This window comes from Leucoraja erinacea, chromosome 26 (genome assembly GCF_028641065.1).
Source record: "Leucoraja erinacea ecotype New England chromosome 26, Leri_hhj_1, whole genome shotgun sequence".
Classification (NCBI taxonomy): Eukaryota; Metazoa; Chordata; class Chondrichthyes; order Rajiformes; family Rajidae; genus Leucoraja; species Leucoraja erinaceus.
In genome coordinates this window covers 23,584,995-23,611,529 of record NC_073402.1, presented here as the reverse complement: position 1 = coordinate 23,611,529, position 26,535 = coordinate 23,584,995, and the positions used below count along the sequence as shown (strand labels likewise).

At 43.6% G+C, this 26,535-nt stretch overlaps 1 protein-coding gene and 1 long non-coding RNA gene across 3 annotated transcripts in view; one reads left to right on the top strand and one right to left on the bottom strand.

Annotated features, from left to right (window-relative positions):
- The first annotated feature begins 15,007 nt into the window (after positions 1 to 15,007).
- On the top strand, positions 15,008 to 26,527 carry LOC129709830 (uncharacterized). Its single transcript, XR_008725580.1, has 3 exons — positions 15,008 to 15,483; positions 25,285 to 25,368; positions 26,043 to 26,527. It is a non-coding gene; the product is annotated as an uncharacterized LOC129709830 (long non-coding RNA).
- The window catches only part of LOC129709826 (PR domain zinc finger protein 1-like), a 135,608-nt gene continuing 131,275 nt past the window's right edge, over positions 22,203 to 26,535 (bottom strand). For both annotated transcript variants that reach the window (XM_055656436.1, XM_055656435.1), the window contains one exon: positions 22,203 to 25,069. In XM_055656436.1, the coding sequence (XP_055512411.1) occupies positions 24,515 to 25,069 (555 nt within the window). In that variant the 3' untranslated portion in view covers positions 22,203 to 24,514. The remainder of the gene's footprint in view (positions 25,070 to 26,535) is intronic.

The window sequence follows — 26,535 nt, the reverse complement described above, 5'->3', positions numbered from 1 at the left end:
GGTCTGAGGTGATGGCTCTGATTTATTCCAAACTTTTTCATACCTCTGGCTACCCTCCCCCCCCACCCTGACTCTCAGTCTGACGAAGGGTTTCGACCCGAAACCTCACCAATCCCTTTTCTCCAGAGATGCTGCCTGACCCGCTGCGTTACTCCAGTATTTTGTGTCTAACATTCAGGATAAAGCTGCAGTTCCATGCTTAGACTGCTTTGACAGCGGCTCCTAGACTCTCAGCTTCTCCCACCTAAAAGAACAAGAGCAGTCAGTGCCTGCGTGCATCATTTCCTGGAGGTTCCCCACCGTCACACAATATCTTGGCTTGGAAATAATTTGCAATCATATGTTATTTTTGAGTGTAAATTCTGGAACTCCCTCCCCCGGAGTCGTGTGGGAGGGAGTGCTGTACCAGATCAGCTGTGGCCTTTGTAGAAAGTGATTTGCTTCCCATCTTTCTAGGGACATTTAGGAAAGGGCAACAATGAAAATGTTTTTAAATGGTTTGCTCATTAATATAGACAAGAGATGGGCACTGTGTAAGGGTTGCTTCCTATTTTCCTGATGTCTTAATTGTGTGATCACTTGCCACTCATGATTTTGAGCGCTGAAGACAGGAATTTGACGTGCAATTAAATGAAAGAACCCACAACAGGCTCGAGCGCCTCTTTGCTCTCCGGCAGTTTGTTTAATGTCCTGCATATTCTGACTGTGAACAACTGTCCTTTAAACAATCCCAAAGACAAGCACGTCAGCTGCAGAAGTTAAAAATTAGTCAAAGTTGATTCACTCCAAAAAAAATCCCCTTGCAATAAACAATGTAGAAAGCCAGTGAGCTGCATGATGTGTGACCTCATAGCTTAACACGCCCTTTTATATGGAAGTGAAAGATAATGTGATATGCTGAAGAAAATAAATAGCACAGGTCAAAAGCTTGAGAAATGCTCCTTTCTCTCTGTCTACCCCCCCCCCCCCCCCCCCCCCCCCCTCTCTCTCCCTCCCTCTCTCTTTCTCTCTTTCTCTCTCTTTCTCTACGATGCTTCCAGTCCGAGCAGCGGACAGGTCGGTGACTCCAATTCTAGCGATGAGACTTGACCGGCGAGACTGACGTCGGGCAGAGCCCTAGTGGTGGGTGACTCCATTGTCCGAGGTGCGGACAGGAGATTCTGTGGCGGCAGGCGAGACGCGAGGATGGTCTGTTGCCACCCTGGTGCCAAGGTTCAAGACATCACGGACCGGCTTCAGAATAGGAGCCATTAGGAGGCAGTGACCATAATATGATGTTTTAATTTACAATTGGAGAGGGAGAAGGGTAAATCGGAAGTGTCAGTATCACAGTTGAGCAAAGGGGACTATGGAGCCATGAGGGAGGAGCTGGCCAAAGTTGACTGGAAAGATACCCTAGCAGGGATGACAGTGGAACAACAATGGCAGGTAATTCCGGGAATAATACAGAAGGCGCAGGATCAGTTCATTCCAAAGAGGAAGAAAGATTCTAAGGGGAGTAAGAGGCGGCCGTGGCTGACAAGGGAAGTCAAGCACAGTATAAAAATTAAAGAGAAGAAGTATAACATAGCAAAGATGAGAGGGAAGCCAGAGGATTGGGAGACTTTTAAAGAGCAACAGAAGACAACTAAAAAAGCATTATTGGGGGGAAAGATGAGATACGAAGGTAAGCTAGCCAAGAATATAAATGAAGATAGTAAAAGCTTCTTTGGGTAGGTGAAGAGGAAAAAAATTAGTTAAGACAAATGTGGGTCCCTTGAAGACAGAAACAGGCGAATTTATTATGGGGAACAAGGAAATGACAGATGAGTTGCACAGGTAATTTGGATCTGTCTTCACTAAGGAAGACACAAACAATCTCCTAGATATACTAGTGGCCAGAGGACCTAGGGTGATGGAGGAACTGAAGGAAATTCACATTAGGCAGGAAATGGTGTTGGGTAGACTGTTGGCTGATAAATGCTGAGGGCCTGATGGTGTGTGTGCATCCCAGGGTACTTACTCTGTAACATGGGGACTAAAATTCATCACAATTCTTTAAATGTGACATCACCACCATCTTATATAACTGCAACATAGTAAAAGTTGATTCACTCCAAAAAATCCCCTTGCAATAAACAATGTAGAAAGCCAGTGAGCTGCATGATGTGTGACCTCACAGCTTAACATGCCCATTTATATGGAAAAGAAAGATAATGTGATATGCTGAAGAAAATAAATAGCACAGGCCAAAAGCTTGAGAAACGTCGCTCCTTTCTCTCTGTCTATTTCTCTCTCTCTTTCTCTCTCTCTCCTCCCCCACTGAAATGTGTTCACCGACTCCAAATAAAATAATTCACTTAAAGCTACAATGATCCTTGTTTTAAATGCAAGCAAAATAGTAAGATTAAATGAGAACTTACCAGTTTGAAGTTTGATCTGTATTTTATGAGGAGTTACGATGAGGGATTACGTGAAGAACCCGTTCAGCACGCATGCGCGGCATACTTCAAAGCAGCGGTGTGGAATCACAGATAGACACAGTTATTGAAGTAAACATAGTAAAGATAAGGAGACATCAGTTTATGAATTTGACCCATATTATTGAGGGTGGGAGCGGAGGGCACGTAATCCCCTCATCGTAACTCCTCATAAAATACAGATCATACTTCAAACTGGTAAGTTCTCGTTTAATCTTACTATTTTACTTCGGAGTCACGTGAGTGATTCCGTGAAGATTTCAAAGCTCTGTGATTTCAAACCGTGTAACAGTTATTACTACATCACTGCCGAAGTCTTTGAGGGAGGAAGTGTGTTATCGTAACCAACCAATGAATCTGTTTGTAGAAAAACACAATGGTATTTTTTAACAATAATAACAAAGAAATTAAATTGCTCCCCTGGGCTTAAATTAAATATTTGCAGTCTGTAAAATCTTTCCTGCAAATAAAACAGGTTTTGCCAACGGCTTATTATAACATTTCTGAACGGTCTTTCCCCCCACCATCCTGCTGTAGCCAGGATGTGGTTTATAGGCACATCCATTTTTTTAGCCGTCGACGTGGATGCTGCTCTGGTGGAATGAAATTTGTACATGTTAGTGTTTATCCCAGCAGCTTTTAGCACCTGCTTGACCCATCTCGAAATGGCTCGTCACCCGACCATAAGGTTTTTTATGACTGACCCACAAGGCTTTTCATCTCCCTCGAATATTTTGGTTGTGTCTATGTAGGATAGCAGGGTCATGGCACATAACCGTGTTTCTGGCGGGTAAGCCCGGAATTCCAGGACTGGATTAGGTGTTCCTGGTCTGCTCTGTTTGATCATTCCCTGGATAACGACAGAGATCTGGTCTGGAGCTGTGAGCATGGTGTCCAGTCGCAATAGGTGTAGAGACTGGACCCTCTGTGCAGCTACAAGTGCCATCAACATGAGTGTTTTGAGCATGGATGGTTCCAGGTTGAGGGATCTGGCTGGTGGCCATCCCCTGAGGTATGTCAGGACCACACTGACATCCCATATATGGGTGTACCTTGATCTAGGGGGTTAGAGTTGTAAATACCCTTCATTAGTTTGACCCCCAGCTGGTGGGACCCCATGGCCTGTTGTCCTGGAGCTGGTTTTAAATAGACAGGCAGGGCAATTCTAGCTGTGTTGATGGCTCTGTAGCTGAGTCCTTCATCGTGGTGAAGGTTCGCCAGGAATTCCAGTACGTTGGTAACTGTAGCGGTTGAGTAGGTGGTCCCTGTATCCAAGCAGTACTTCTCCCATTTTTTGATGCTGGACAAGTGCTGTTTTTTAGTGGATGTTCGGAGGGATGCTGACATGGTGTCGACGGTTTGTTATGATAATCCCAGTCCCAGAAGTGGTTTGTGCAGCATCTGCAACCCAGGAGTTTGATTTTTTCATGGCACGGGTGGCTTGTGCCCGACACTGGGTGTTAACAACTCTGGGTCACTGGGGAATACCATCGGAGTTTCAACAACCATGTCATGGAGTATTGGGAACCATGGCTGCGTAGGCCAGTCGGGTACTATCAAAATACCTGAAGCAGAGTCCATTTGTATTGTGCGTAGTCCCCGACTGATGAGGCAGAAGGGAGGAAATGCATAGAAGAAGAATTTCCCCAATCCAGCGCAAACGCATCTACTGCTGCTGCCTCAGGGTCTGGTTCCCAAGCGACTTACATAGGTGCCTGGTGATTTAGCCTCGATGCAAATAAATCGATATCTGGCGTGCCATATTGCTTGATAACTTTTGTGAAAAAAAAAAATTGGGGGTTTTAACATCCATTCGATGTTGTCATTAAATTTACGCGATCTGGTGCCTGCCACTGTATTTAGCTTACCTGGCAGGTAAGTTACTGATAGCCAAATATGTCTTTGGACACACCATTGCCAAATTGTGTTGACCAACTTGTTGCATGATACCGATTTTATGCCGCCCATATGGTTAATGTAGGCCACCACCGTAGTATTATCTATTTATAACCGTACATGCAAGTGATGCATATTTATGCATATGCTTTTAAACCATAAAAGTCACCCAACATCTCTAGATAATTAATGCCCAGTGTAAGTGGCAACGATGATTCTGGGTTAGTCCACCTACAACTTGTGCTGGATATAGAGTTAGTTGCTCCCCAGTCTTGAGTACTGGCATCTGTTTGGATAACTGACGTAGGGTTAGTGATGATAATAGGCTGAAACTAAGTCAAACGTTTTTTGCCCACCACTGTAGTTCTGATATTACTTCAGTGGGTAACTTCATGAAACGATCATAATGACCTGTATGTCGTCTTTGGTACAAAGGTCCGAATTATTTAGCCGGAAATGCTGCTACCATTATCCCAATTACTCTGTTACTTGTCGAGTAGTTGGTAGTTTGTTGACCATTAAATTGTTGCATGATTGTGCCAATTCAACTATGTTGTCTCTTGGCAATGTTACAGTCACGTAGACTGAATTAATTGTGAAGCCCAAGTAGTCCATGATAGAGGATGGCTTCAACTTAGATTTATCTGGATGTAAGACAACCCCAGGGTTTCAAATAACTGTTTGGTAGTTGAACAGCTAACATAGTCAAATTCATGGTCTTGCCTACCATTTAGGATATCATCAAGATATGCCATGACAATATGTTTTTGTCTTCTGAATATTGCCAGAGCTGGTTTTAGTGTCTGGTTGACACTCTTGGGCTGATGTGAGCCCATTGGGTAACGCTTTAAACTGCTTTAGCTGCCCCATCCAGGTAAATTTCAGGTATCTGCGATGATCCTTGTGAATGGTGCTAAATAGTAAACATCTTTAAGATGAATGCTTGCCATGAGTATCCTTTGGAATTTAGTTGTTTGGCAGTAACAACTGGTTCCATTTTGAAACATATTTAGTGAAGTACTTAACAAACATATTTAGTGAAGTTAAGTCAAAAATATCCACCATATTTTTTGGGTTTAGTGAATATATTTGATACGAATTGCAAGGGTTCAGGTTTCCCCATGATACCCTTTGTAATTATTCTCACCAGTTCAGCTTGTCCCTCTTGTTTCTTTAACGGAGAGGGGAAAAATACCCTCTGGGGTGAATGTTGACCTGGTGGCAATTTTTCTAGTATGAATTGTATTTGTATTCACTAATGCCATTGAGTATATACTGATCACTTGTGATAGACTCCCATGTGTTAGTATTACTCTATATACTGGTAGGAACCAGACCCACCTACTTCCATGGTTATGGGTATTCTTCTGTTGCACGTCGTCTGACGTGGCGGTGACGTTGGGGGGTGGCACATTTTCCATGGGGTCCGCTCTGGGCCCTGGTCTAAAGAAGACTTTCGGTGATAGAATGCGGACCCCGAGCTTTCATCAGTCCGATATGGTAGACGTTGACTGATGGACGCGATGGGGTGCTGCTGCGTAGGAATTACGGTTTTTGGTTACTCGTCCCGGCCCTGCCCTCATGAGCCAAAAGTTTTGTAAAACCTCTCGCATGTCCTTCATATGCTTTGTGAGATTTTTGCCAAAGAGCAGTGGGTCTGGCTCAGTGGCTGGGGTATGCACAACTCCGCAATGTAGGATTTTATGGCAGGTCTTATGACTTGTTTACGAAGGTTGTGGTCATCTCCGTATTTGTCCATGGAACGAGGAAAAGACGATGTGATGGCTGACGTCAGGCTTTTAACGGCCTCCTGCACGTGGCGTTTCCACGTAGCTGTCCACCACACCTAGCAGCTCTTCCTGTTCCTGCACCTCTTGCATACACCCGAGATCTTCAGCCATTGCCCCTGTTCTTGACCAGCCCAGTCCTGGTCACCAAAGCTATCCTCTGGAAAGGATGAAGCAATGGACAGTGCACAAGGCACTGTGGAGGGAGTGCCTGACCCCCCTCTGTGAGAGAGCCCCGACGTCAGCTTACCTGACGGACCGTTCTTTCACCTCCTTAGCGGGAACGCCTGACTCTCGCTGTGCCGCTGTTGCTCTGCTGGACGTAATGCCGTGCATGTGTGCTGAACGGGTTCTTCACGGAATCACTCACGTGACTCCGAAGTAAAATAGATAGGTTGGCACTGAAAAGTCTAATGGAGTGTTCTAAGACGAAATTGACACCACCAAATCATTTTGCCACCTCTTTCAGCATTCTAAAGGTTCAATTCCATGTAGTCACTCTGGTCTACTAATCTACCTCCACCAATACTCTCTTCCCATCCCATTTATTTGCAACTGCAGAAGAAACTGCCTGTTTGTTTCCCTTTTTCCTTCCGCCCACAATATTTAATATGAAAAAGAATATGTGATTCGGTTCCATTCTGTTTGTAGTTTGTTTGGTTGTTCGTTTGTTTGTCTTTTTGCACAAAGTCCGCGAGCATTGCCACTTTTCATTTCACTGCACATCTCGTATGTGTATGTGACGAATAAACTTGACTTGACTTGACCTGTCACCCCCTTCCTTCCCAAACACCCAGGGCCCACCGACATTTTTGCAGTGAAAGCTGCAATTTACTTGCTCCACTTTCAATTTAGTGTCTTCAATTAATTCCTCCAAATGTGGTCTGCTTTAGATTGATGGGGCAGAGAGAGGAGCAGGAGACACACGTTCTGTCCAGTTCCTGTCTGTGACCTCGATTTCCAGTCTCCCGTCACTCTCTCTCTTACCTTCAACCTCTGCCTCTGTCAATATTCCAGTAATGTTCAATGATCTTCTGACCAGGCACATTACAGCCTCCTGGAGACAAGGATTTTCAACTATTTCAAACAATTAGCATTTTCACCAGTTTCTATTAATAGTTTTTTAGCTTCCACGTTATTTCCTGTTATAATTTCAATTAATGATTCTGCGTCAGAGAGAGAGAGAGAGAGAGAGAGAGAGAGAGAGAGAGAGCAAAGAGAGAGAGAGAGAGAGAGAGAGAGCAAAAGAGAGAGCAAAAGAGAGAGAGAGAGCAAGAGAGAAAGAGTGAGAAAGAGAGAGAGAGAGCAAGAGAGCAAGAGAGAGAGAGAGAGAGAGAGAGAGAGAGAGAGAGAGAGCAAGAGAGCGAGAGAGAAGAGAGAGAGAGAAGAGAGAGAGAGAAGAGAGAGAGAGAGAGAGAGATAGAGAGAGTGAGAGAGAGAGAGAGACAGAGGGAGGGGGAAAGAGAGAGACAGGAAGACAGAAGAGATTCTGGCAAGAGAGAGAGAGAGAGATGCGGCCACTGTTTGGCAGATGAGGTTGAAACAGAGGTACACTTCCTCCTAAAATGTAATAAATTTGACAAAACAAGGAAAGCATACTTTGACAAACTCAGTGTGGCAACCCCTGATTTTAAAGAACTAGATGATACATCAAAACTAAGAATAATCCTTGGCGAAGGAAATACGGCACATCTTGGTGCACAATACGTAACAGCATGCCATAACCTGAGAGACGGTGAATGACCAACACGCACATCTGTACTCACACACTAATCGACATTAACTAACACTAAGAAATTAATATTGAATTGCTAATCTTGCTATTGTGTTGTACTGCTTACAACTGCAAGAACGTGTTGCAATCAATAAAGGGCTATCGGCCTATTGCAAGTTTATGTACAGGGACATATCTATCCATGCACTGTATACTTGTATTTATACTTATGCATTTCAAATATGTATGTCATGTTTTATACTTTGGCAATATAACAATGTTTTTTTTATCATACCAATAAAGTTTTTTAAATTGAAAATTGAACAATTGAATTGAGAGAAAGAGAGAGAGAGAGCAAGAGAGAGAGAGAGAGAGAGAGAGAGAGAGAGAGAGAGAGAGAGAGAGAGAAGAGAGAGAGAGAGAGAGAGAGAGGAGCTACATTTCTCCATTGTTTATTGCAAGGGGATTTTTTTGGAGTGAATCATTTTTAACTTCTGCAGCTGACGTGCTTGTCTTTGGGATTGTTTAAAGGATAGTTGTTCACAGTCAGAATATGCAGGACACTAAACAAACTGCCGGAGAGCAAAGAGGCGGTTGAGCCTGTTGTGGGTTCTTTCATTTAATTGCGCGTCAAATTCCTGTCTTCAGCGCTCAAAATCATGAGTGGCAAGTGATCACACAATTAAAACATCAATAAAGTAGGAAGCAACTCTTACACAGTGCCCATCTCTTGTCTATATTAATGAACAAACCATTTAAAACAAAATTTCATTGTTGCCCTTTCCTAATTGTCCCTGGAATGATGGGAAGCAAATCACTTTCTACAAAGGCCACAGCTGATCTGGTACAGCACTCCCTCCCACATGACTCCAGGGGAGGGAGTTCCAGAATTTACACTCAAAAACAGCAAACGATTGCAATTTATTTCCAAGTCAAGGTATCGTGTGATGGAGGGGAACCTCCAGCATCAGGCACTGACTGCCCTTGTTCTTTTAGGTGGGAGAATGGGAGAAGCCGAGGGTCTGGGAGCTGCTGTCAAAGCGGTCAAGCACGGAACTTCAACTCTACCATGAACGGTAGACACAAAATGCTGGAGTAGCTCAGCGGGTCAGGCAGCATCTCTGGAGAAAAGGGATTGGTGAAGTTTTGGGTCGAAACCCTTCTTTGGACTGAGAGTCGGGGGGGGGGGGGGGGGGGGGGGCGGGGGGTGGAGGTATGAAAAGGTTCAGAATAAATGATGATTTCCTTTGTGTGCACATACAAACTCGACTGCTACCATCTCACTGCCAAATGCACTGCTCGCTTTGTGGAGTTATTAATAGCCTGATGCTTCTCACCTTCGTTGATGTTTGCTTTCTGATTCTCACCTTACTTCACGTTTCCTCTCTGGAGATTAAGAAGCAACGGACTAACAATCAGAAAGTACAATTTCCAAACTGTTGGAGCAGTGCAGGTGCCTGATGCCTGATGCCCTTACAGTCATTTTACTGTAGTCACTGCTAATCAGAGGGAAAGGAACAGGAAGTAAATTGTGTAGGAAGGAACTGCAGATGCTGGTTTATACCAAAAATGGGCGCAAAGCGCTGGAGTAACTCAGCTGGCCAGGCAGCATCTCTCTAGAAAATGGATCAGTGACGTTTCGGGTCCTAACCCTTCTTCAGACCATGAAAGAAATTGTCCTTCAGGAGACGAAGGCTTACATTCATAGGGGGAATGGCCAGCGGAAGTCCTCAGTCACCAAAGCAGATGGCACTTAATAATCTCCTCCATTCAAAGACCGTTGGAAATGGATAGTGATTATTGACTTTGCCGTTAGTGTCCACTTCCCGCAGATGAATAAAATAACAGCAAATGAATTTGAGTACAGCAAGATGTCACACACACAAAATGCTGGAGTAACTCAGCAGGACAGGCAGCATCTCTGGAGAGAAGGAATTCTGAGGAAGTCTGAAGAAGGGTCTCGACCCGAAACATCACCCATTCCTTCTCTCCAGAGTTGCTGTCTGACCTGCGGAATTACTCCAGCATTTTGTCCCTATCTTCAGTGTAAACTAGCATCTGCAGTTCCTTCCTACTGATTAGACAATAGACAATAGACAATAGGCAATAGGCGCAGGCCATTCGGACCTTCGAGCCAGCACCACCATTCACTGTGATCATGGCTGATCATCCACAATCAGTACCCTGTTCCTGCCCTCTCCCCATATCCCTTGACTCCGCTATCTTTAAGAGCTCTATCTAACTCTCTCTTGAAAGCATCCAGAGAATTGGCCTCCACTGCCTTCTGAGGCAGATGCACAACTCTCGAGGTGAAAATGTTTTTCCTCTTTTCCGTTCCAAATGGCCTATCCCTTATTCTTAAACTATGGCCCCTGGTTCTGGACTCCCCCAACATCGTGAACATGTTTCCTGCCTCTAGCGTGTCCAATCCCTTAATAATCGTATATGTTTCAATAAGATCCTCTTTCATCCTTCTAAATTCCAGTGTATACAAGCCCAGTTGCCGCATTCTTTCAACATATGACGGTCCAGCTGAGAATTAACCTCATGAACCTACGCTGCACTCCCTCAATAGGAACAATGTCAAATTTGGAGACCAAAACTGCACACAATACCCCAGGTGTGGGCTCTGTACAACTGCCGAAGGACCTCTTTGCTCCTGTACTCAACTCCTCTTGTTATGAAGTTAAAGCCCTGTCCCACTCTACGAGTTCATTCAAAGAGCTCTCCCGAGTTTGCCCTGATTCGAACTCGGAGATTTACGGTAATGGCCGCTCGTCGGTACTCGGGGCTCTCATGGACATTTTTCAACATGTTGAAATATCTTCACGAGTCTTCCCGAGCTTACCTGCCGTTAGCAAGTCTTCCCGAGTACCTGCCATTAGCGCTATGAGCCGCTAAGAGACGTCCCCGAGCTCCAACGTACCCGCTACGTTCATTCACTGTGCTTACCACGAGTTTGATTTTTTTTTTTACTTGGGAGAGCTCTTGGATGAGCGTGTTTCGTGGGACAGGGCTATTACCTGAATTTAATATTGCAACACGTTATATTGCCACCGTTTTTAGAGTGGACCGTTTTTAGAGTGGATATTGCAGCTCTGATCTGTAAAGTGCAGGTTTAAACACTCTCTGCCTCTAAAGCACAGCCAGGACAAGAACAGCGAACTGGCTTTGTCAAAGTCAATTCCCTACCTCTTTATTTCAATAAATACCACATAATTAGTATATTGAGATTTTATTTGGAAAGTTCAATCAGTTGTTGGTCTCCATTAAAGAGGGGGGGGGGGAGCTTTAGTGTTGAGCTTCAAAATATTAGGGCACAATTAAGGAAATAAAATGAAAGAAACTCTTCCTTTTTTGCTCGTAGACATATATCATGAAGTATTAAAAAGATTCTAACTTCTGTGACCACCTCCCCTTCAGCACCCACCAACTCCCACCTGATGGCTCAAGTTAAAGTCACAGCAATGTGGCCGTGAAACATGAAGAATGTAAACCGCTCTCAGGCATATCATCTCTGGTTGTTACACAATTGGCGACTACTCATCAGAAACCCTGATAACAGAAGCTAAAACGAGTGCAAGCAATGTCACATATGCTTTGTACCACCCACAGCTGAGATGCTATCAGCAACGAGAAAAAAAAAAATAGGATTTAAGTTTCACACCCTTCAAAGCACTGGTGCAGAAGATGCGAACTTGCTTTTTGACCCGGGCGACTTCACGGTGCTCGCGGTTAGTGGCAGGTTCCTCAATAAAATGTGTGCTGCTTCTGAGAAATAGTTGCAGAGTGAGACTGTGAATAGCTCGCCATTCCCAGCTGGACGCAAGCTTCGATCATGGTCATTGCTATCCACCTGCTTTGCCAAGCAATGGCACCAACTTGCCGTGCGGGTGCCTGTCTGTTGTTGGATTGGTATCACACCGAAGACAGATATTACAGCTGGGTTACGGCGTGGAAACAGACCTTTTGCTCCACCGTGTCCATGCCGATCAATATTTCATATATGGTTCAACACAAAACAGGCCCTTAAATCCGGGAGATATGTGTCGAACATGATGCCAAATTAAACTAAGCCTAAGCCTTTCTGCCTGCATGTGATCTATTCCCCTCCATTTCCTGCATCTAAAAGCCTCTTAAACGCCACTATTGTATTTGCTTCCGCTCCCTCTCCAGCCAGTGCATTCCTGGCACCCACCATCTCTGGGTAAAAAACTTGCCCCGCACATCTCCTTTAAACTTTTTCCCACTGACCCTAAAGCTATGCCCTCTGGTATTTGGCATTTCCTTCCCAAGGGAAAGATTCTGACTCTCTGAACTATCAACGCCTCTCATCATGTTATAAACGTCTATCAGGCTTTCCCCTCAGGCTCTGACACACCAGGGAAAACAATCCAAGATTGTTCAACCTCTCCTTCTTGCTAATACCCTCCAATCCGAGCAACTTCCTGGTAAACCTCATTTGCACCCTCTCCAAAGATTCTACATCTTCCTGAAATGGTGCGAGCAGAATTGCACGCAACGCTACAAATGCAAATTAAACAACGTTCTATAAAGCAGCAACACAGCTTCCTGGATGTTATACTCAATGCCCTGATGATAATGACACGTAAACCATATGCCTTCTTTGCCGCTCCATCTATTCATTTTACTACATTCAGGGAGCTATGGATTCGGACCCAAGATCCCCCTGTACATCAATGCCATTAAGGTTCCTCCCATGAACGGTATACTCTCCCCTTACATTGGACTCCCAGGGTGTGGAAAGATATGAAGTAGGTATATTCCTTTTCTTTTCTATTTCTTGTTTTGCTTTTCCTTTCTGGCCTTCCCTTTGTTTCTACATCTCTATGGGCTCTTTCTCTCTATCTATCCTACTCTAAACTACTCATTGTTAACTTCTGGGGCCTACACGTCACTACTTTCCTTAATCCTTTCTTTTTTCTTCCTTTCTTGCGTCTGTTATTTTTCTATTGTTAAAATTCAAACAAGAAGTTGTACACAAAATGTATTATGTTATATGCCACGGTTCATATGACTGTACATTGCTTCTAATAAAAATATTTATTAAAAAAAACACATTGGGCTCCCAAAGTGAAACACCCCAGGCCCTTGCCTTGATTAAACTTCCCTCTGTAACTGTATCTGTTCCATTATCTGTAACTGGATCTTATAGAAACTTACAACATTCTTAAGGGGTTGGACAGGCTAGATGCAGGAAGATTGTTCCCGATGGTGGGGAAGTCCAGAACTAGGGGTCACAGTTTAAGGATAAGAGGGAAGTCTTTTAGGACCGAGATGAGAAAATCATTTTTTACACAGTGGTGAATCTGTGGAATTCTCTGCCACAGAAGGTAGTTGAGGCCAGTTCATTGGCTATATTTAAGAGGGAGTTAGATGTGGCCCTTGTGGCTAAAGGGATCAGGGGGTATGGAGAGAAGGCAGGTACAGGATATTGAGTTGGATGATCAGCCATGATCATATTGAATGGCGGTGCAGGCTCGAAGGGCCGAATGGCCTACTCCTGCACCTATTTTCTATGTTTCTATGATCTATATCCTACTATGTTAGCTTTTTACAGATAAATATTTGAAATGTGTAAATTCAAAGTCGTGGGGATAAGTCCCTTGGGCAATAAGATGTTGGAGAGAAAGAGAATGACTTTCATGCCACGGACTCGGACACGGGAATCGGCCGTTCCAGCCGTCCCAGCCGCTGTGAGGACTCTCCCGACGCTGGAGTAACACCCGGCGAGAACGGCCAGGAACATCGGGCCTCCGTAGAGGCAACTGTGGAGGCCTCAATTAGGCCTGACTACGGGAGAACTGGGGATGGGGACTGGACATTGCGCCTTCCCCCACAGTGGTAACCATTGTGGGGGGATGTTTTTTTGTGTGTAAATGATTATTTTATTCTGTGTCCAAGATGGCTGCCGGAAGGGAGAGTGTACGCTGGCGCGCTTTAGCTGCCGCTGCTCTCTCTTCATATTGTGTTTTTGATTTTTGCCTTTGGATTGAATTCTGTCTTTAATTTGTGTACTGGTGATGTCTTTACTATTTATTTCATTCCGCTTACATGTTTTTACTCTACTTGCTAAATTTTTGTAAGGTGTCCTTGAGACTCTTGAAAGGCGCCCATAAATAAAATGTATTATTATTATAATTTATTAGCGCCCACCACGTCAATTTCAAGTATCCGAAAAACTATTAAAGTGCCAAAGAACTTTGGAATTAATCCCTTCATCATAAGGTAAAAAACAAAATCCCAAGTTGCAGGCAAATTTAAAAGCCGCCTGCAACATTATTCTGATTAAGAAGGAACTGCAGATGCTGGAAAATCGAAGGTAGACAAAAGTTCTGGAGAAACTCAGCGGGTGCAGCAGCATCTATGGAGCGAAGGAGATAGGCAACATTTCGGGCCGAAACCCTTCTTCAGACTGAATGGTTGTTGTGATAATTGTTAGATATTCTATTTTTTGAGATGGTGTGAAAGTAATTATTAGCCAGGTTACTGTGAATCAGTCCCCTCAACCCACCTCACCTCACACCCGCCCAACCCAGTTATTTTTGCATTTACTTGTAAATGCAGTGCAGGATCTTGGTTGAATGTCTCATTCACTGCCGAGCAGCCCCCAGCAATGCAACAGAATATTGGTGTCATGAACAAATGTTAGCCTCAAATTTTGCTCAATTGGAAAGATGGTAATAAAGTCGGCCACAGGGTCATGTTTTCAGCAAATAACACCAGGAGGGAACCAAGAGTCACCAATGTCTACTAAAGGCTTCATACATAAGGGGGACACAGGGGCACAGCAGTACATGTTTCTGATTCAGCTCCAGGGATCCAGGGTTGACTCTGACCTCAGGTGCTGTTTGTTTGGAGCTTGTATGGAGCATGCAACAAAAGCTTTTCACTGCACCTCAGAAGATGTAACAATAAACTAAACTGAACTGAGTTTGATCGTGACCTCCCACCCGTATCCCAAAAGTAGTGCTCGTAGGTTAAATGGCTGCTGCATATTACCCCTCAATGTATGTTATTGGCAGAAAGAATCAAAGGAGAGTTGCTGGGCATGTGTGAGAGAGAATAAGTCGCAGCGGTATAGGGAAGTAAGAAGAAGGGAAGTGGGACCAATGGAAATGCTCTCCTGGGAGGCTAGCATGGGCTTGATGGGCAGAATAGCCTTTGGCTGTGTCATAATGGGATAATATAAACTGGTATGGATTTGGAATGAAACAGGTACCCCGATGGTAATATGATACAGTATAAAACACTCAACTCTGTCTCCAATGGTGTTTTCAACAGCGACGGCTTGTACAGATACCAAACATTTCCTGCTGCACGCTTAACTTTCATTAGCTGTCAGCCTTTGTGGCTGTCAAAATAAAAGTTGACTTCAAACAGCTTTAGCACATTGCCTGTGGCAGCGGCTTAGTGACATTAAAAGGAAATGTGTTGAGGGCTAGGTGGCCTGGAGAGACTGGCGGTTAGAAGATTCACTTCATGTCCTGTGGTTGACTGGCTGGCTACATTCGACAGAAATGTTGATTGTCCACAACAGCTTCCATGCTGATTGCTACAAGGCTGTGGGTCTGGATTAGAAATGGAAGCATTCCAATGTCTGCAGGTAGACGGAGATACATTTAATTGAATTGCAGAGGTAGCGATAACTGGATTGCTTGCTAGTCCTGTGTCGGATTTTCTAGTACTGAAGCTTTGAATAACTGAATCATTTGTGCCAGAACTTGACTTTTTTTTTATCTCGACGCAAATCAGCGACAACAATGAAAGGGACTGATGAAAGTTGTGCAAAATTTGCGCTAGTGGGCAAGGCGAGATCTTGGTCGATTTGATTCAATGTAAACGGGTTTCCATTCCTGGAATTCATTGTATGCAAGCCCATCATCAAAATACAGGACTGTGTTATATCCTCCTGTCTCAACGTTGCTGAAGCTCAATGTCAGCTTCTGTTGCAAAACAACACACGTACCCTTGTTCACCAAGGCCCATGTGTGGGACCTTTATCGAAAGCCTTCTGGGAATCCAAAGATAGCACATTCCCAAGTTCTCCCTCAACTTACTCTGCCACATGCTTCCTCAGAGGTCTACAACAGATCAGTCATCCATAATAGACAATTGACAATAGGTGCAGGAGTAGGCCATTCGGCCCTTCGAGCCAGCACTGCCATTCGATGTGATCATGGCTGATGTGTAGGGAGGATCTCAACCCGAAACCTCAACCATTCTTCCTCTCCAGATTTGCTGCCTGTGACCCGCTGAGTTACTCCAGCGTTTTGTGTCTCAGTCAAACATAAGTTCCATTTCATACATGGCGTTGACTTTGCTCAATCATGTTATTGCTTTTGAAGTTGGCACAGTCTGGTTGGGCTGAAGGGCCCATTTCTGTGCTCCACAATTCTATGACTTTAAATGTCTTGATACTACATCGAGAGATTCCAAAATTTTCCCAACTGCCTATAGTTTATTTTCTACCTCCCCATATTAAATACTGGGCTTACATTTGCTACAGGAACTCAACAGAAATCATTTTGCACAGTGGCACAGTGGTGGAGTTGCTGCCATACAGCGCCAGAGACCAGGTTTTCGATCCTGACTACCGATGCTGTCTACACCATATTTGTTTGTTCGACCAGTGACTCAGTGAAGGTTTGAGCTTGAAGGTCGAAGACACTCTTCTGGACTCGTGGATTAGGTCGCCCAAGTGGGACATCCCTTTATTCTTCAGCTTGATTAGCATTAAGGAAAACTTCTTCCGGCATTTGTCCCGAACCTCTTCAGTTTTATCATGTATCTATCTGCCCAAAATTTCAACCCCCTCACCCAGTGATAAGAGATTGGAGTTAATTTTGAAGTTGTCGTTTTACTGTAGACCAATGAAGGAGGCTGGTGGGGGCAGATGGGTTACAGTGTTGCTAAGGGATCATTCTCACTTGATGGAAATATTGAGAGGACTGAGTTGTTTTTATGGCCAGGCATCACCCGGCTTCCTACTTCACCATATCCAGATATGGATCTTTGGCATATCTATAAGAGCTCATCATTCAGATTAGAAGTGTGTGGTTGGCATGAGAAGAAGGTTGGAGTGTAAAGGGGGGGGGGATGAACTGAACTGAACATCAGGAGTTAAGAATAAGCTACTAAAATATCAACCAGCCTGCCCATAGATTGTAGGGTTGGAACCTCATGAATGAGAGGTTCCCTCCTTCCAGTCTCACCCAGCACCTTGTCCTCGCTATCACGAGCACGCATTTGCTTTGTTTGGCAACAAAAAAAGACCAAACAAGGAAATGAAAATTCACTGGAATATGTATTACCAACCAGTATAACCAGATTAAAATGAGATGGCATAATGATGCAACAGGTAGAACTGCTACGTCACACCGCTAGAGACACAGATCCCGGTGTTGTCCATATAAAGTTTGCACATTCTCCCTGTGACCAGGGTCACATTCTCCCTGGGTTTCCTCAGAGTGCTCCAGTTTCCTCCCACATCCCAAAGATGTGCGGGTTTGTAGGTTAATTGGCCTTTGTAGATTACTCCAGCGGGGGTAATAGGGAGCGGATGAGAAAATGGGATAACATAGAAAATAGGTGCAGGAGTAGGCCATTCGGCCCTTCGAGCCTGCACCACCATTCAATATGATCATGGCATGTTAGTGCATGATCGATGGTCAGCGTGGACTTAGTGGGCCGATATTTTTTCATGCTGTATTTTTCAATTCAAATTCAAAAAATGCCCATCTGGGTCATGGAATGTCTTGCATCAAAGTGGAGTGAGTGACCAAAATTAAATTTCTCCAGGGACTTACATTCCTCTGGAAATAAGGAATAAGAAATAAGATTCCTTTAAGTGCCCGTAGGTAATGCCAGTTCAGCATACGTTTGACCCACTGGTTGGTCAAAATTCGAATGATATCTCACTGACTAGCTGCAGCTTAACTTCAGTTCAGTTCAGTTCATGTTCAGTTTCAGTTCTGTGTAGTTTTTCGTTGCATGCTAGCCAGTCAGCAGGAAGACAAAACGTGATTACAATCGAGCCATTTACAGTGTATACTGTAGATACATGATTAGGGAATAAATAACCTTTAGTGCAAGGTAAAGCCAGCAAAGTCTGATCAAGGATAGTCTGAGTGTTTAAGAAAGAACTGTAGATGCTGGAAAAATCGAAGGTAGACAAAAAAGCAGGAGATTCTCAGCGGGTGAGGCAGCATCTATGGAGCGAAGGAATAGGCGACGTTTTTGGTCGAGACCCTTCTCCAGACGCTCAGGATAGTCAGAGAGTTACCAATGAGGTAGGTGGTAGTTCAGCACTTGGATGTTTATGGTGGGAGTTCAAGATTGCCTTTTCACAAAAGGGAAGATCTGCATTCATATCGTGCCTATTGGAGCCTCAACAGAGTGGCAGTCAGAGGATCAGGAACACAGTTGGAGCCACCATATTCAATGTGCTCAAGAAGGAACTGCAGATCCTGGAAAATCGAAGGTAGACAAAATTGCTGGAGAAACTCAGCGGGTGCGGCAGTATCTATGGAGCGACGGAAATAGGTAACGTTTCGGGCTGAAACCCTTCTTCAGACACTATTCAAGACCATATTCAATGTGCCACCTTCTTCCTGCTGCCCTCTGTCTCAGGAGACAGGAATGCATGGCAAATATTTTTTTTTTTTAGTTTCTATCTACACTGCCCCATCCTTTCTTAATGAAACCACACTGGCACAACAGACGATGTGTGGAGGAATTTAAATCTGACTCCTTTTAGAGTGGCAGATTAAGCACATACTTATAATACACATAAGCTTATGTGTAGGGAGGAACTGCAGATGCTAGTTCACACCGACAACAGACACAAAGTGCTGGAGTAACTCAAAGAGTCAGGCAGCATCTCTGGAAATAAGGAATAGGTGACGTTTAGGGTTGAGACCCTTCTTTATATATGACTGCATATTTGCTTATTATGGTTGTGGGAAGATTTAATCCCACCCATCATCATTTTCTTCTAGTTATAAATCATTTATAGTGACTTTTTATTGCAAACATTCCCACCTTATCCTGGTGTGGTGACTGTGGCGATTCTGGTGAATCTGGTGATTCCGAGGTGTATTGTTTCTAGAGTGTAGAGCCCAAACGTAAACACTCCTCAATGTAATCCTCCCGAGGTATTGTCTCTCGAGTCCCACTCTACCTTTACAGTCTACCACAATTCTCTGCACTGTATTGATTTCAGGTGCATCTTTTAATCTCAAAAGACATTTGGACAGGTACATGGATAGGAAAGGTTTAGAAAGATATGGGCCAAACGCTGCCTGGTGGGAATAGTGTTGATGGGGTATCTTGGTTGGCGTGGGCAAGTTGGGCTGAATGGCCTGTTTCCATGCTGTACGACTATATCTTGTGAGCTTAAATTTTCAAATCTCACCTGAACGGAAACCTCTGGAGACTTTGCGCCCCACCCAAGGTTTCCGTGCGGTTCCCGGAGGTTGCAGGTGGTTGCCCGGAGGTTGCAGGTAGTGGAAGCAGGTAGGGAGGCTGACAAAAACCTCCGGGAACCCCACGGGAACCTTGGGTGGGGCGCAAAATCTCCAGAGGTTTCCGTTCAGGTTTCCTAAGTGGGACAGGGGCATAAGGTTCTGATTTGGAAAATCGTAGGTTGAATTCCCTTTCAAGAGATTTAAGTCATTGATGTTATCTGACGTTTCGAATGCAACCCCGAAGGAATGTTGCACAACCGGAAATGTCAGCCTTTGTTTAAGTTGCATAGTTCTACCTGGCATCTTGGCTGATGTTCACCAGGCAGTCAACCCTGAAAACCTGCTGGACATGTACCTGGAATCAGTTCTCCAACTGGGAACCAGTGCTTTTCAGAGATGGAGGAAATACTGGCAGGGATAGAAGCAATATTACTTCACTTCAAAGAGGTATAGAAAAGAACAAGTTTAATTTAAGTCACAACTACATATGAATCACAAGAGAGATTAAACATAAATAAAAGTATAAACCACATGTAAACTTAGGTCTGTAAAAAAAGTCTCTTTGTACAAAAAAAACACCTCTGCTGATACACAAAATATACAAAGTTGTCCAGAAAAACAAAAGCAAGTATTCAGTAACTTTGGTGCAACATATGTAGATCAGCATTTCTCAATTGCTGGTTAAGTAAAAAAAAAATAGGACATGCGTGACTGAAAAAAGATACAGCTGAGTTTCGCCTGATTTCAACCAACAAGATCGGTAGAAATCAACCCCAGAAATTTATCCAACAACATTTGGTTTTCATCGAGGGGAAGAGACAGAGGTGCTGTGACTCAGTGCAAACTGCCTCATTTTCAATAGACACAGGTTATTTTTTGAGTGCATGGCTAACATTGGTTGGTAAATGTTATTTTATGTCACCACGGTGTCAACTAATTCTTTCAATGGGGAAATAATCTTTGATCTTCTGTGCTGGTAGAGTGAAAATGCTACTCATGTTTCTGATTGTGACTCGCCTCTTGTTTCCTGACAAGTGCAAAAATGTTTTTCGGGGCGGGAACTTCAAAAGCGCAAGTTTCAAACGGCACCAGCAGCTTGCAAAATTGTCAGCTTGCCGTTCTAGATTTTAACCGTTTACCCAGCATCGCTGAAATTTAATTTCTAGTCTTTTCCAATTTGTATGAGAGACATTGGATTGACCACCCTTCCAATTACGTGGCCTTCAGGGTTTAAGATTTGATATAATTGTGCTGTACACCGTTGATTGCTACCCTGATCCTCTGCTTCCCCTTCCCCTAGTTAACAATGATCTAGTCTATGATCTAGTCTGTGATCCCCCCCCTTCCCTCCAACCACATCCTTACCCAGACTGATCGATTTTCCAGCATCTGCAGTTCCTTCTTAAACATCTAGTCTACATTTTTCCATGATCTTCATTCTCTTTGATCTCTTGTTTTCAGACAACACCCTTCCATATCTCCCTCTCCCCTGACTCTCGGTCTCAACCCGAACGGTCTCGACCCGAAACATCACCCATTCCATCTATCCAGAGGTGCTGCCTGTCCCACTGAGTAACTCCAGCATTTTACGCCTGCTTTCTGCAGATATACATTCCACACAGACGTAAGCTTTGCCGTCTGCACATGGTCCTGCCACTTGCTTCTCTGGCTACCATGACTCTTTTTTTTGTCACTCATTCTCATCCATTGAGTCCCATCGTGCATTTAAAGGATAAGGAATTCAAACTTTTTGAACTGTGGCTAAATTTAGCAATGAAAACATTCATGATAAATACTGCTTTCAGTGCAAGAGTAAGCTGGACCATGCATGTATTTCTGTGATTGAGATGTGAATGTGAGGGTAAACCTTCTTGTGCATGTCTGTATTTGGATGTGTTAAAACACACAGCCAATGAACCTCATTTCACGTGTGGACATTTTTCAGCTGCTCCCCTTGGTACGAATGACTCCATCCTATGAACATGTACATTGTCTTCCAAAGCCCTAAGACTGAGATCATTCAAGATTTGACCATGATTTTGGTGCTGATATGTACATGTTCAGTTCAGCATAAACTTGTGATGTGTTACATTTTTCAGTCTGATGGAATGCAGGCCAAATGTTGAATATTTAAATGAAGTCACTGCACCTCGAATGAAGAAATACAATGGAAGAGTTACTCACGGGAGCCAACTTGAAATAAACTTCCAGCATTTTGCATTACATGCAGGCAGGGCTTTCATTTTAGCATGGAAACAGAAACCATGGGTTTTTCATTAAAGCCATGGAATTCAATGAAGCTTTGGGAAATACCCATGGATACTCTGAAAATAGGGAAATTGGGGACAAATATATAATAGCCATGACAACCACACAAGCAACAGACACCTTAGAATGTTTTCAAGGAAAGTCAGAGTGCGTATTTCTCTTTGCCTGTTGATACCAAAGGCAGATTTAGCCGTAAATGGCTATTCCGTTTGATTAGACCAACCTTGGCGCACAGTGGCAATGCTGGTGGTTTCCACTGGCTTAATTAACTGGGCTCTTTAAACAACATACAAAATATTCAAATCCAAATCTAGTGTAGACGACAAAAAATAAGTTATGTTTGCAAAGCGACAGATTAAAGTGGGAAATCGAATTTCTTCAGCATTTCTATCTCAGTGTGTAACTATCTCATGTTGTGAGAACATTTCTACACTTCAGTGCATTTTTCATTCACTAATACCAAGCCTTTTTGTTTTCTTTTTGTTTTTTTTTTAATTTTCAGAAAGAAATTTGCCCTGAGCAGCCTTTTACTAGTTACCTACTCACAACTGACAACTCACACGTATACATACTTCCTAAGAAAACACTCTAAAACTTGCTTAAATCACATCCTTGCCAAGTCTAACCCTCAAGGGTTTTTTTTTGGTATTCTTATGACTGGTCTAAATGATCCTCCTGCACAGATGCAGCCACCCACCTCCAGTTTGGCAAGCATCAAGAGATGCAACTGCACGCACACTCTATAGATTTCTTGTTTTCCTTTCCTATCAACTTCAATGTGATATGTCAACATCATTCAATCAGCTACAAGGTCCTTCAGATTTGTGGAGGTCCTTACTCAGCTCCTCGATGGCGACAGCATTAGAAGCGGGATACCTCCTCTGCCCTGCCCTCAGTTAGATAGTAACTGGCATTAGAAACTGACAACTCCAGTACCAATGCTTTTTCAAGTACATCCACCGTAAGAATGCATGGTTGCAATCCTTCACTAACCAATGTTAACATTGGTATTAGGTATTAAAGAGGCAAGATTGGTTTTATTTAGATGCTATGAGTGAGGAAATTTCCCAACCAGGGGTGATGGAGGAAGATGCAATAGTGGTGTTGAAAAGGCTTTTAGATAGCCACATGGATATGTAGGGAATACACAGGAGAGTTATGGATCATGTACAGGCAGATGAGATAGATTTATCTTGGCATCAGGCTGAGCTTGGTCATTGTGGGCCAAAAGACATGTTCTGATGCAGTACTGTTCTATGCTCTATGTTCTAACTACAGCCAACTGAAGGAGTATCAATATTATGGTGGAGCAGGATTGTGGACCATCTCTACGATTACCATCATAAAGCTTTAAAGACGAGGGAGGATTGTGAAAATCCCTGAACTGCTAATCACATGCAGTCAAAATAGTGGAAGATTGATGAGGAGTATTTCGAGGAAAATACAAAAAGGAAAATAGATCCATTTCACAAGGACAGGCCGCTGAAGGCTTGTTGCCTTACCTCTCCCTTAAAAAACAACTCCTCAATTCCATTCCATTCCATTGCACCACATTCTGACCAAATATCATCAACATTGAGCTCCCAGTTAAAGAGATTCGTGGAGGAAGTGCCATCCTTCACATTCCCAAATCCCAATTTTCGGCAGAGGTCACCTTTCCAGCCACACTTCAGGAGTTTGACTTTTGTGAATATATGAGTGCAATTAGCTGGTTGGATTCATTTGCCTGTCTTTATACAAGATTTGATCTTCTCAGCCCCTGGAGGTCTAGCTCTGTACTACCAAAGATCCTATAGCGGAGCAAGGTAGACCACTCCTGCTAAATGCAATGGGCTGACGTGTAGTACGCAACGGAGTGGAACGTGGGCCTTTTTTCATCCATTTCAGTAACCCGACCCGACTCGCAGTGTAATCAACGTTGCGGGGGAACAGTTTGTGTTAATGTGTTAAATTATATTTCTGAAAATGAGGAGAAGATTTTTACCAAAGAACTTTTATTTTTACGAGGATGTTTCCGTAACCGGCTTCCGTCTCCGCACTAGTATCTTTGCTCCGCTACGGGATCTTTGGTGCTGAGACGGAAGCCGGTTACGGAAATGGGGCCGAAAATTACCCCTGAATCTGCCCATGACCGTACTACGTCTTTTTCGTCGAGTGATCTATCTTGCTCGCTGTAGGATCTTTGTCTAATACCGTGTCACACCCGATTGCCTTCACAAAATCTTGAGCCAGCCACAATGCCATGAGCAGCACGCAATAGATTCAAAGACACCAACACGGATGCCAAGGCTTACGAATGACATATCATCATCATGTCCATTTGCAAGAAGACTTTTCAATAGTTACATTATTTTCTCATTGAACGTACTATAGACATCAGTGAATCCCCATTTTTTTTGCAATTGTGAACTTTATTTTTTTATAAAGAGAATGTTCTGTTTCTTAATAAATAAGATATAGGCATAGAAGAATAAATTTGTATCTGATTGTCTCTTAACTGATAAAAAATATATACCATTTTCTGTTGCATAAATACATCTGACACACCCTGAGAAAGCACTGAAAGCACAACTGGTTATCACAGCAAAGATTGGGTCTAACACCTGACCCAACAATGGCCATGTGTTAGGAGGCTTCCTTTTTGGTCTGACTGAACGCATAAAAACTCATAAGAAATGTAAGCATCAATTAACAATTTGTCAGATCGCATAAAACAGACTACTCCTTCAAGAAGTTTAAACAAAGCACTCAAGAAAGAGTCTTGAAACACTTTTTTTTTCTAGGATCAACATGACAATGTTATGAATCTCCCTTCCAGTTTATCCAACATCTTTCTGTCAATATGTACCAATTTTGGAGAAGAGTTCATTGAATTAGTCCCAACACATGGCTGTTACACAATTATAGACTGGCTTCTTGTTTGAACCTGACGGGATGCAGTGTTGCTGGACCCTGGTGAAATTGCAGTAGATTGGTCTTGGTCCTTTCATGGAGGTTAGAGGGTGGATGGCTGTCTCCATTGTTCTTGTGACCTGCTGCTCTGAATTGGTCCTCTTTGCGACCTGCATCCAGACCATGGACTATAAGCTGCTCGGTTATCACCTCCATCTCTGTTCCCGTGGCAACATTGTCCAATCTCTCGGCATTTTCACTCATGTCGAACCTATTGATTTCATCGTCGATCTTGAGGAGCTCCTCCTTGGACCATTTGGTCTCTGACGCCATGCAGCTGCTGCTTTTGAGGTGGATCTTCAGGCTGCACTGGTGGATGTAGCTCCTGGAACAGAGGTGACACTTGTGCGGCCGCTCCTTACTGTGCAAGCGCCTGTGCAGCTTGAGGTGGACAAACTGGGTGAATTTAGCCGAGCAGTGCTTGCAGTGATAGGGCCTCTCTCCAGAGTGAAGGCGGAGGTGAGTCTTCAGGTTGCTGGTGCTGCTGAAACGTTTGTGGCAAACCTGTCAGAGGAAAGATGGAAAAATAAGTCTGGTCACTCATAAGGAGCAAAACACAGCCAAGTGAAACTGACTTTCAATCTACTCCCACCAGGTACATGTTGAAATCGGGGCTGATTTCAATGTTAGGTACTTCCTACTCTGCTTTCTGTTTGGATGTTATCTGTGATGGCCTGATTGTCACCTGCGTGTTTTTCTTTCTTTTCCTTTCCCCACAGCCACCCACCGATGACATGGAACCAGGGGACTGCCAGACTCGGCCATGATATGAAGCCACATTCAAGTAAACCACCTTCTGGGAGGTAGGGTGGCTCCACAGTGTGAGATAGCAACCAATACAGATTTGCACACAAGAATTGTATTGTATTGTATTGTATTGTATTCAAATTTATTGTCATTGTCTCAATTAGAGACAACGAAATAAATTTCCCTTTACAGTCAGTATCATAAAAATAAATAAATAATAAATATTAAAACATATTTAAAAAAAAAAAAAAAAAATAGAAGAAGCACATTATGTTAATCATTTGGCAATACACGAGGGAACTCTCTGATGCAGAGTTGGTTGTCAGTAACTTATCAACGTTTCTGGGTCTCTGGGACATTAGTGGGAACTCAGGTAAACTCCAGCTTGTTGTGCTTGAGTTTGTTCCCCCTGCATCCAATTTCAAGCTTCAGGTTCCAATTGGGGATGAACCATGACATTGGCCTTTGCCAGTTACAACCTGTGCTATAAAGTCTCAAGTTCAGTCCCAGTACTATCAACAGTGCAGCCAACCTTGGCTCAACATGTGTTGCCATTTAGGCTGCTACCAAGAAGGAACCCAACCCAAAACATCGCCTATCCATGTCCTCCAGAGATGCTGCCTAACCCGTTGAGTTATTGCACTGCTTTGTGCTCTACACAAGATTTCAGCGTCTTGTCTTCCTTGGATTTACATTAGGCAGCTACTAATTCTGTCCGATTCATTTTCAGGACTTCAAGCTAGTCTATTAAAACAAATGGATCAAGTTCCACTCCCTACCATCCCATACCAGATAGTATCTGACCAGTGTATGTCACAACTGTACGAAACTTTACATCGAGAGCTTGCAGTCTCGGGAGAGGCCGAGGCGGGAGCTCCAATGACGCAGAGGTTCGACAAGCCCCGATCTGGGGTCCGATCGCCAGCGTGGGGGAGCTGACATCCCCCCGATGCGGGAGCTGATCTCCCCGACGTGGAGGATCCAAATACCACTGGCTCATCCCGTCAACGGAGGGCTCGAGGCCCCCTGACCACGGGAGAACAAAGAAGGGAAGAGATTGAACTTTTTTTTTCGCCTTCCATCACAGTGAGGAATGTGGAGGAGTCACTGTGGTGGATGTTTATGTTAAAATGTATTTTGTGCGTTCCGTTGCTTTTTATTTGCAAATGAAATTCCTCATATGTTGCAAACAATAAGTTGCTAATAGAGTATTATTGTTTTAT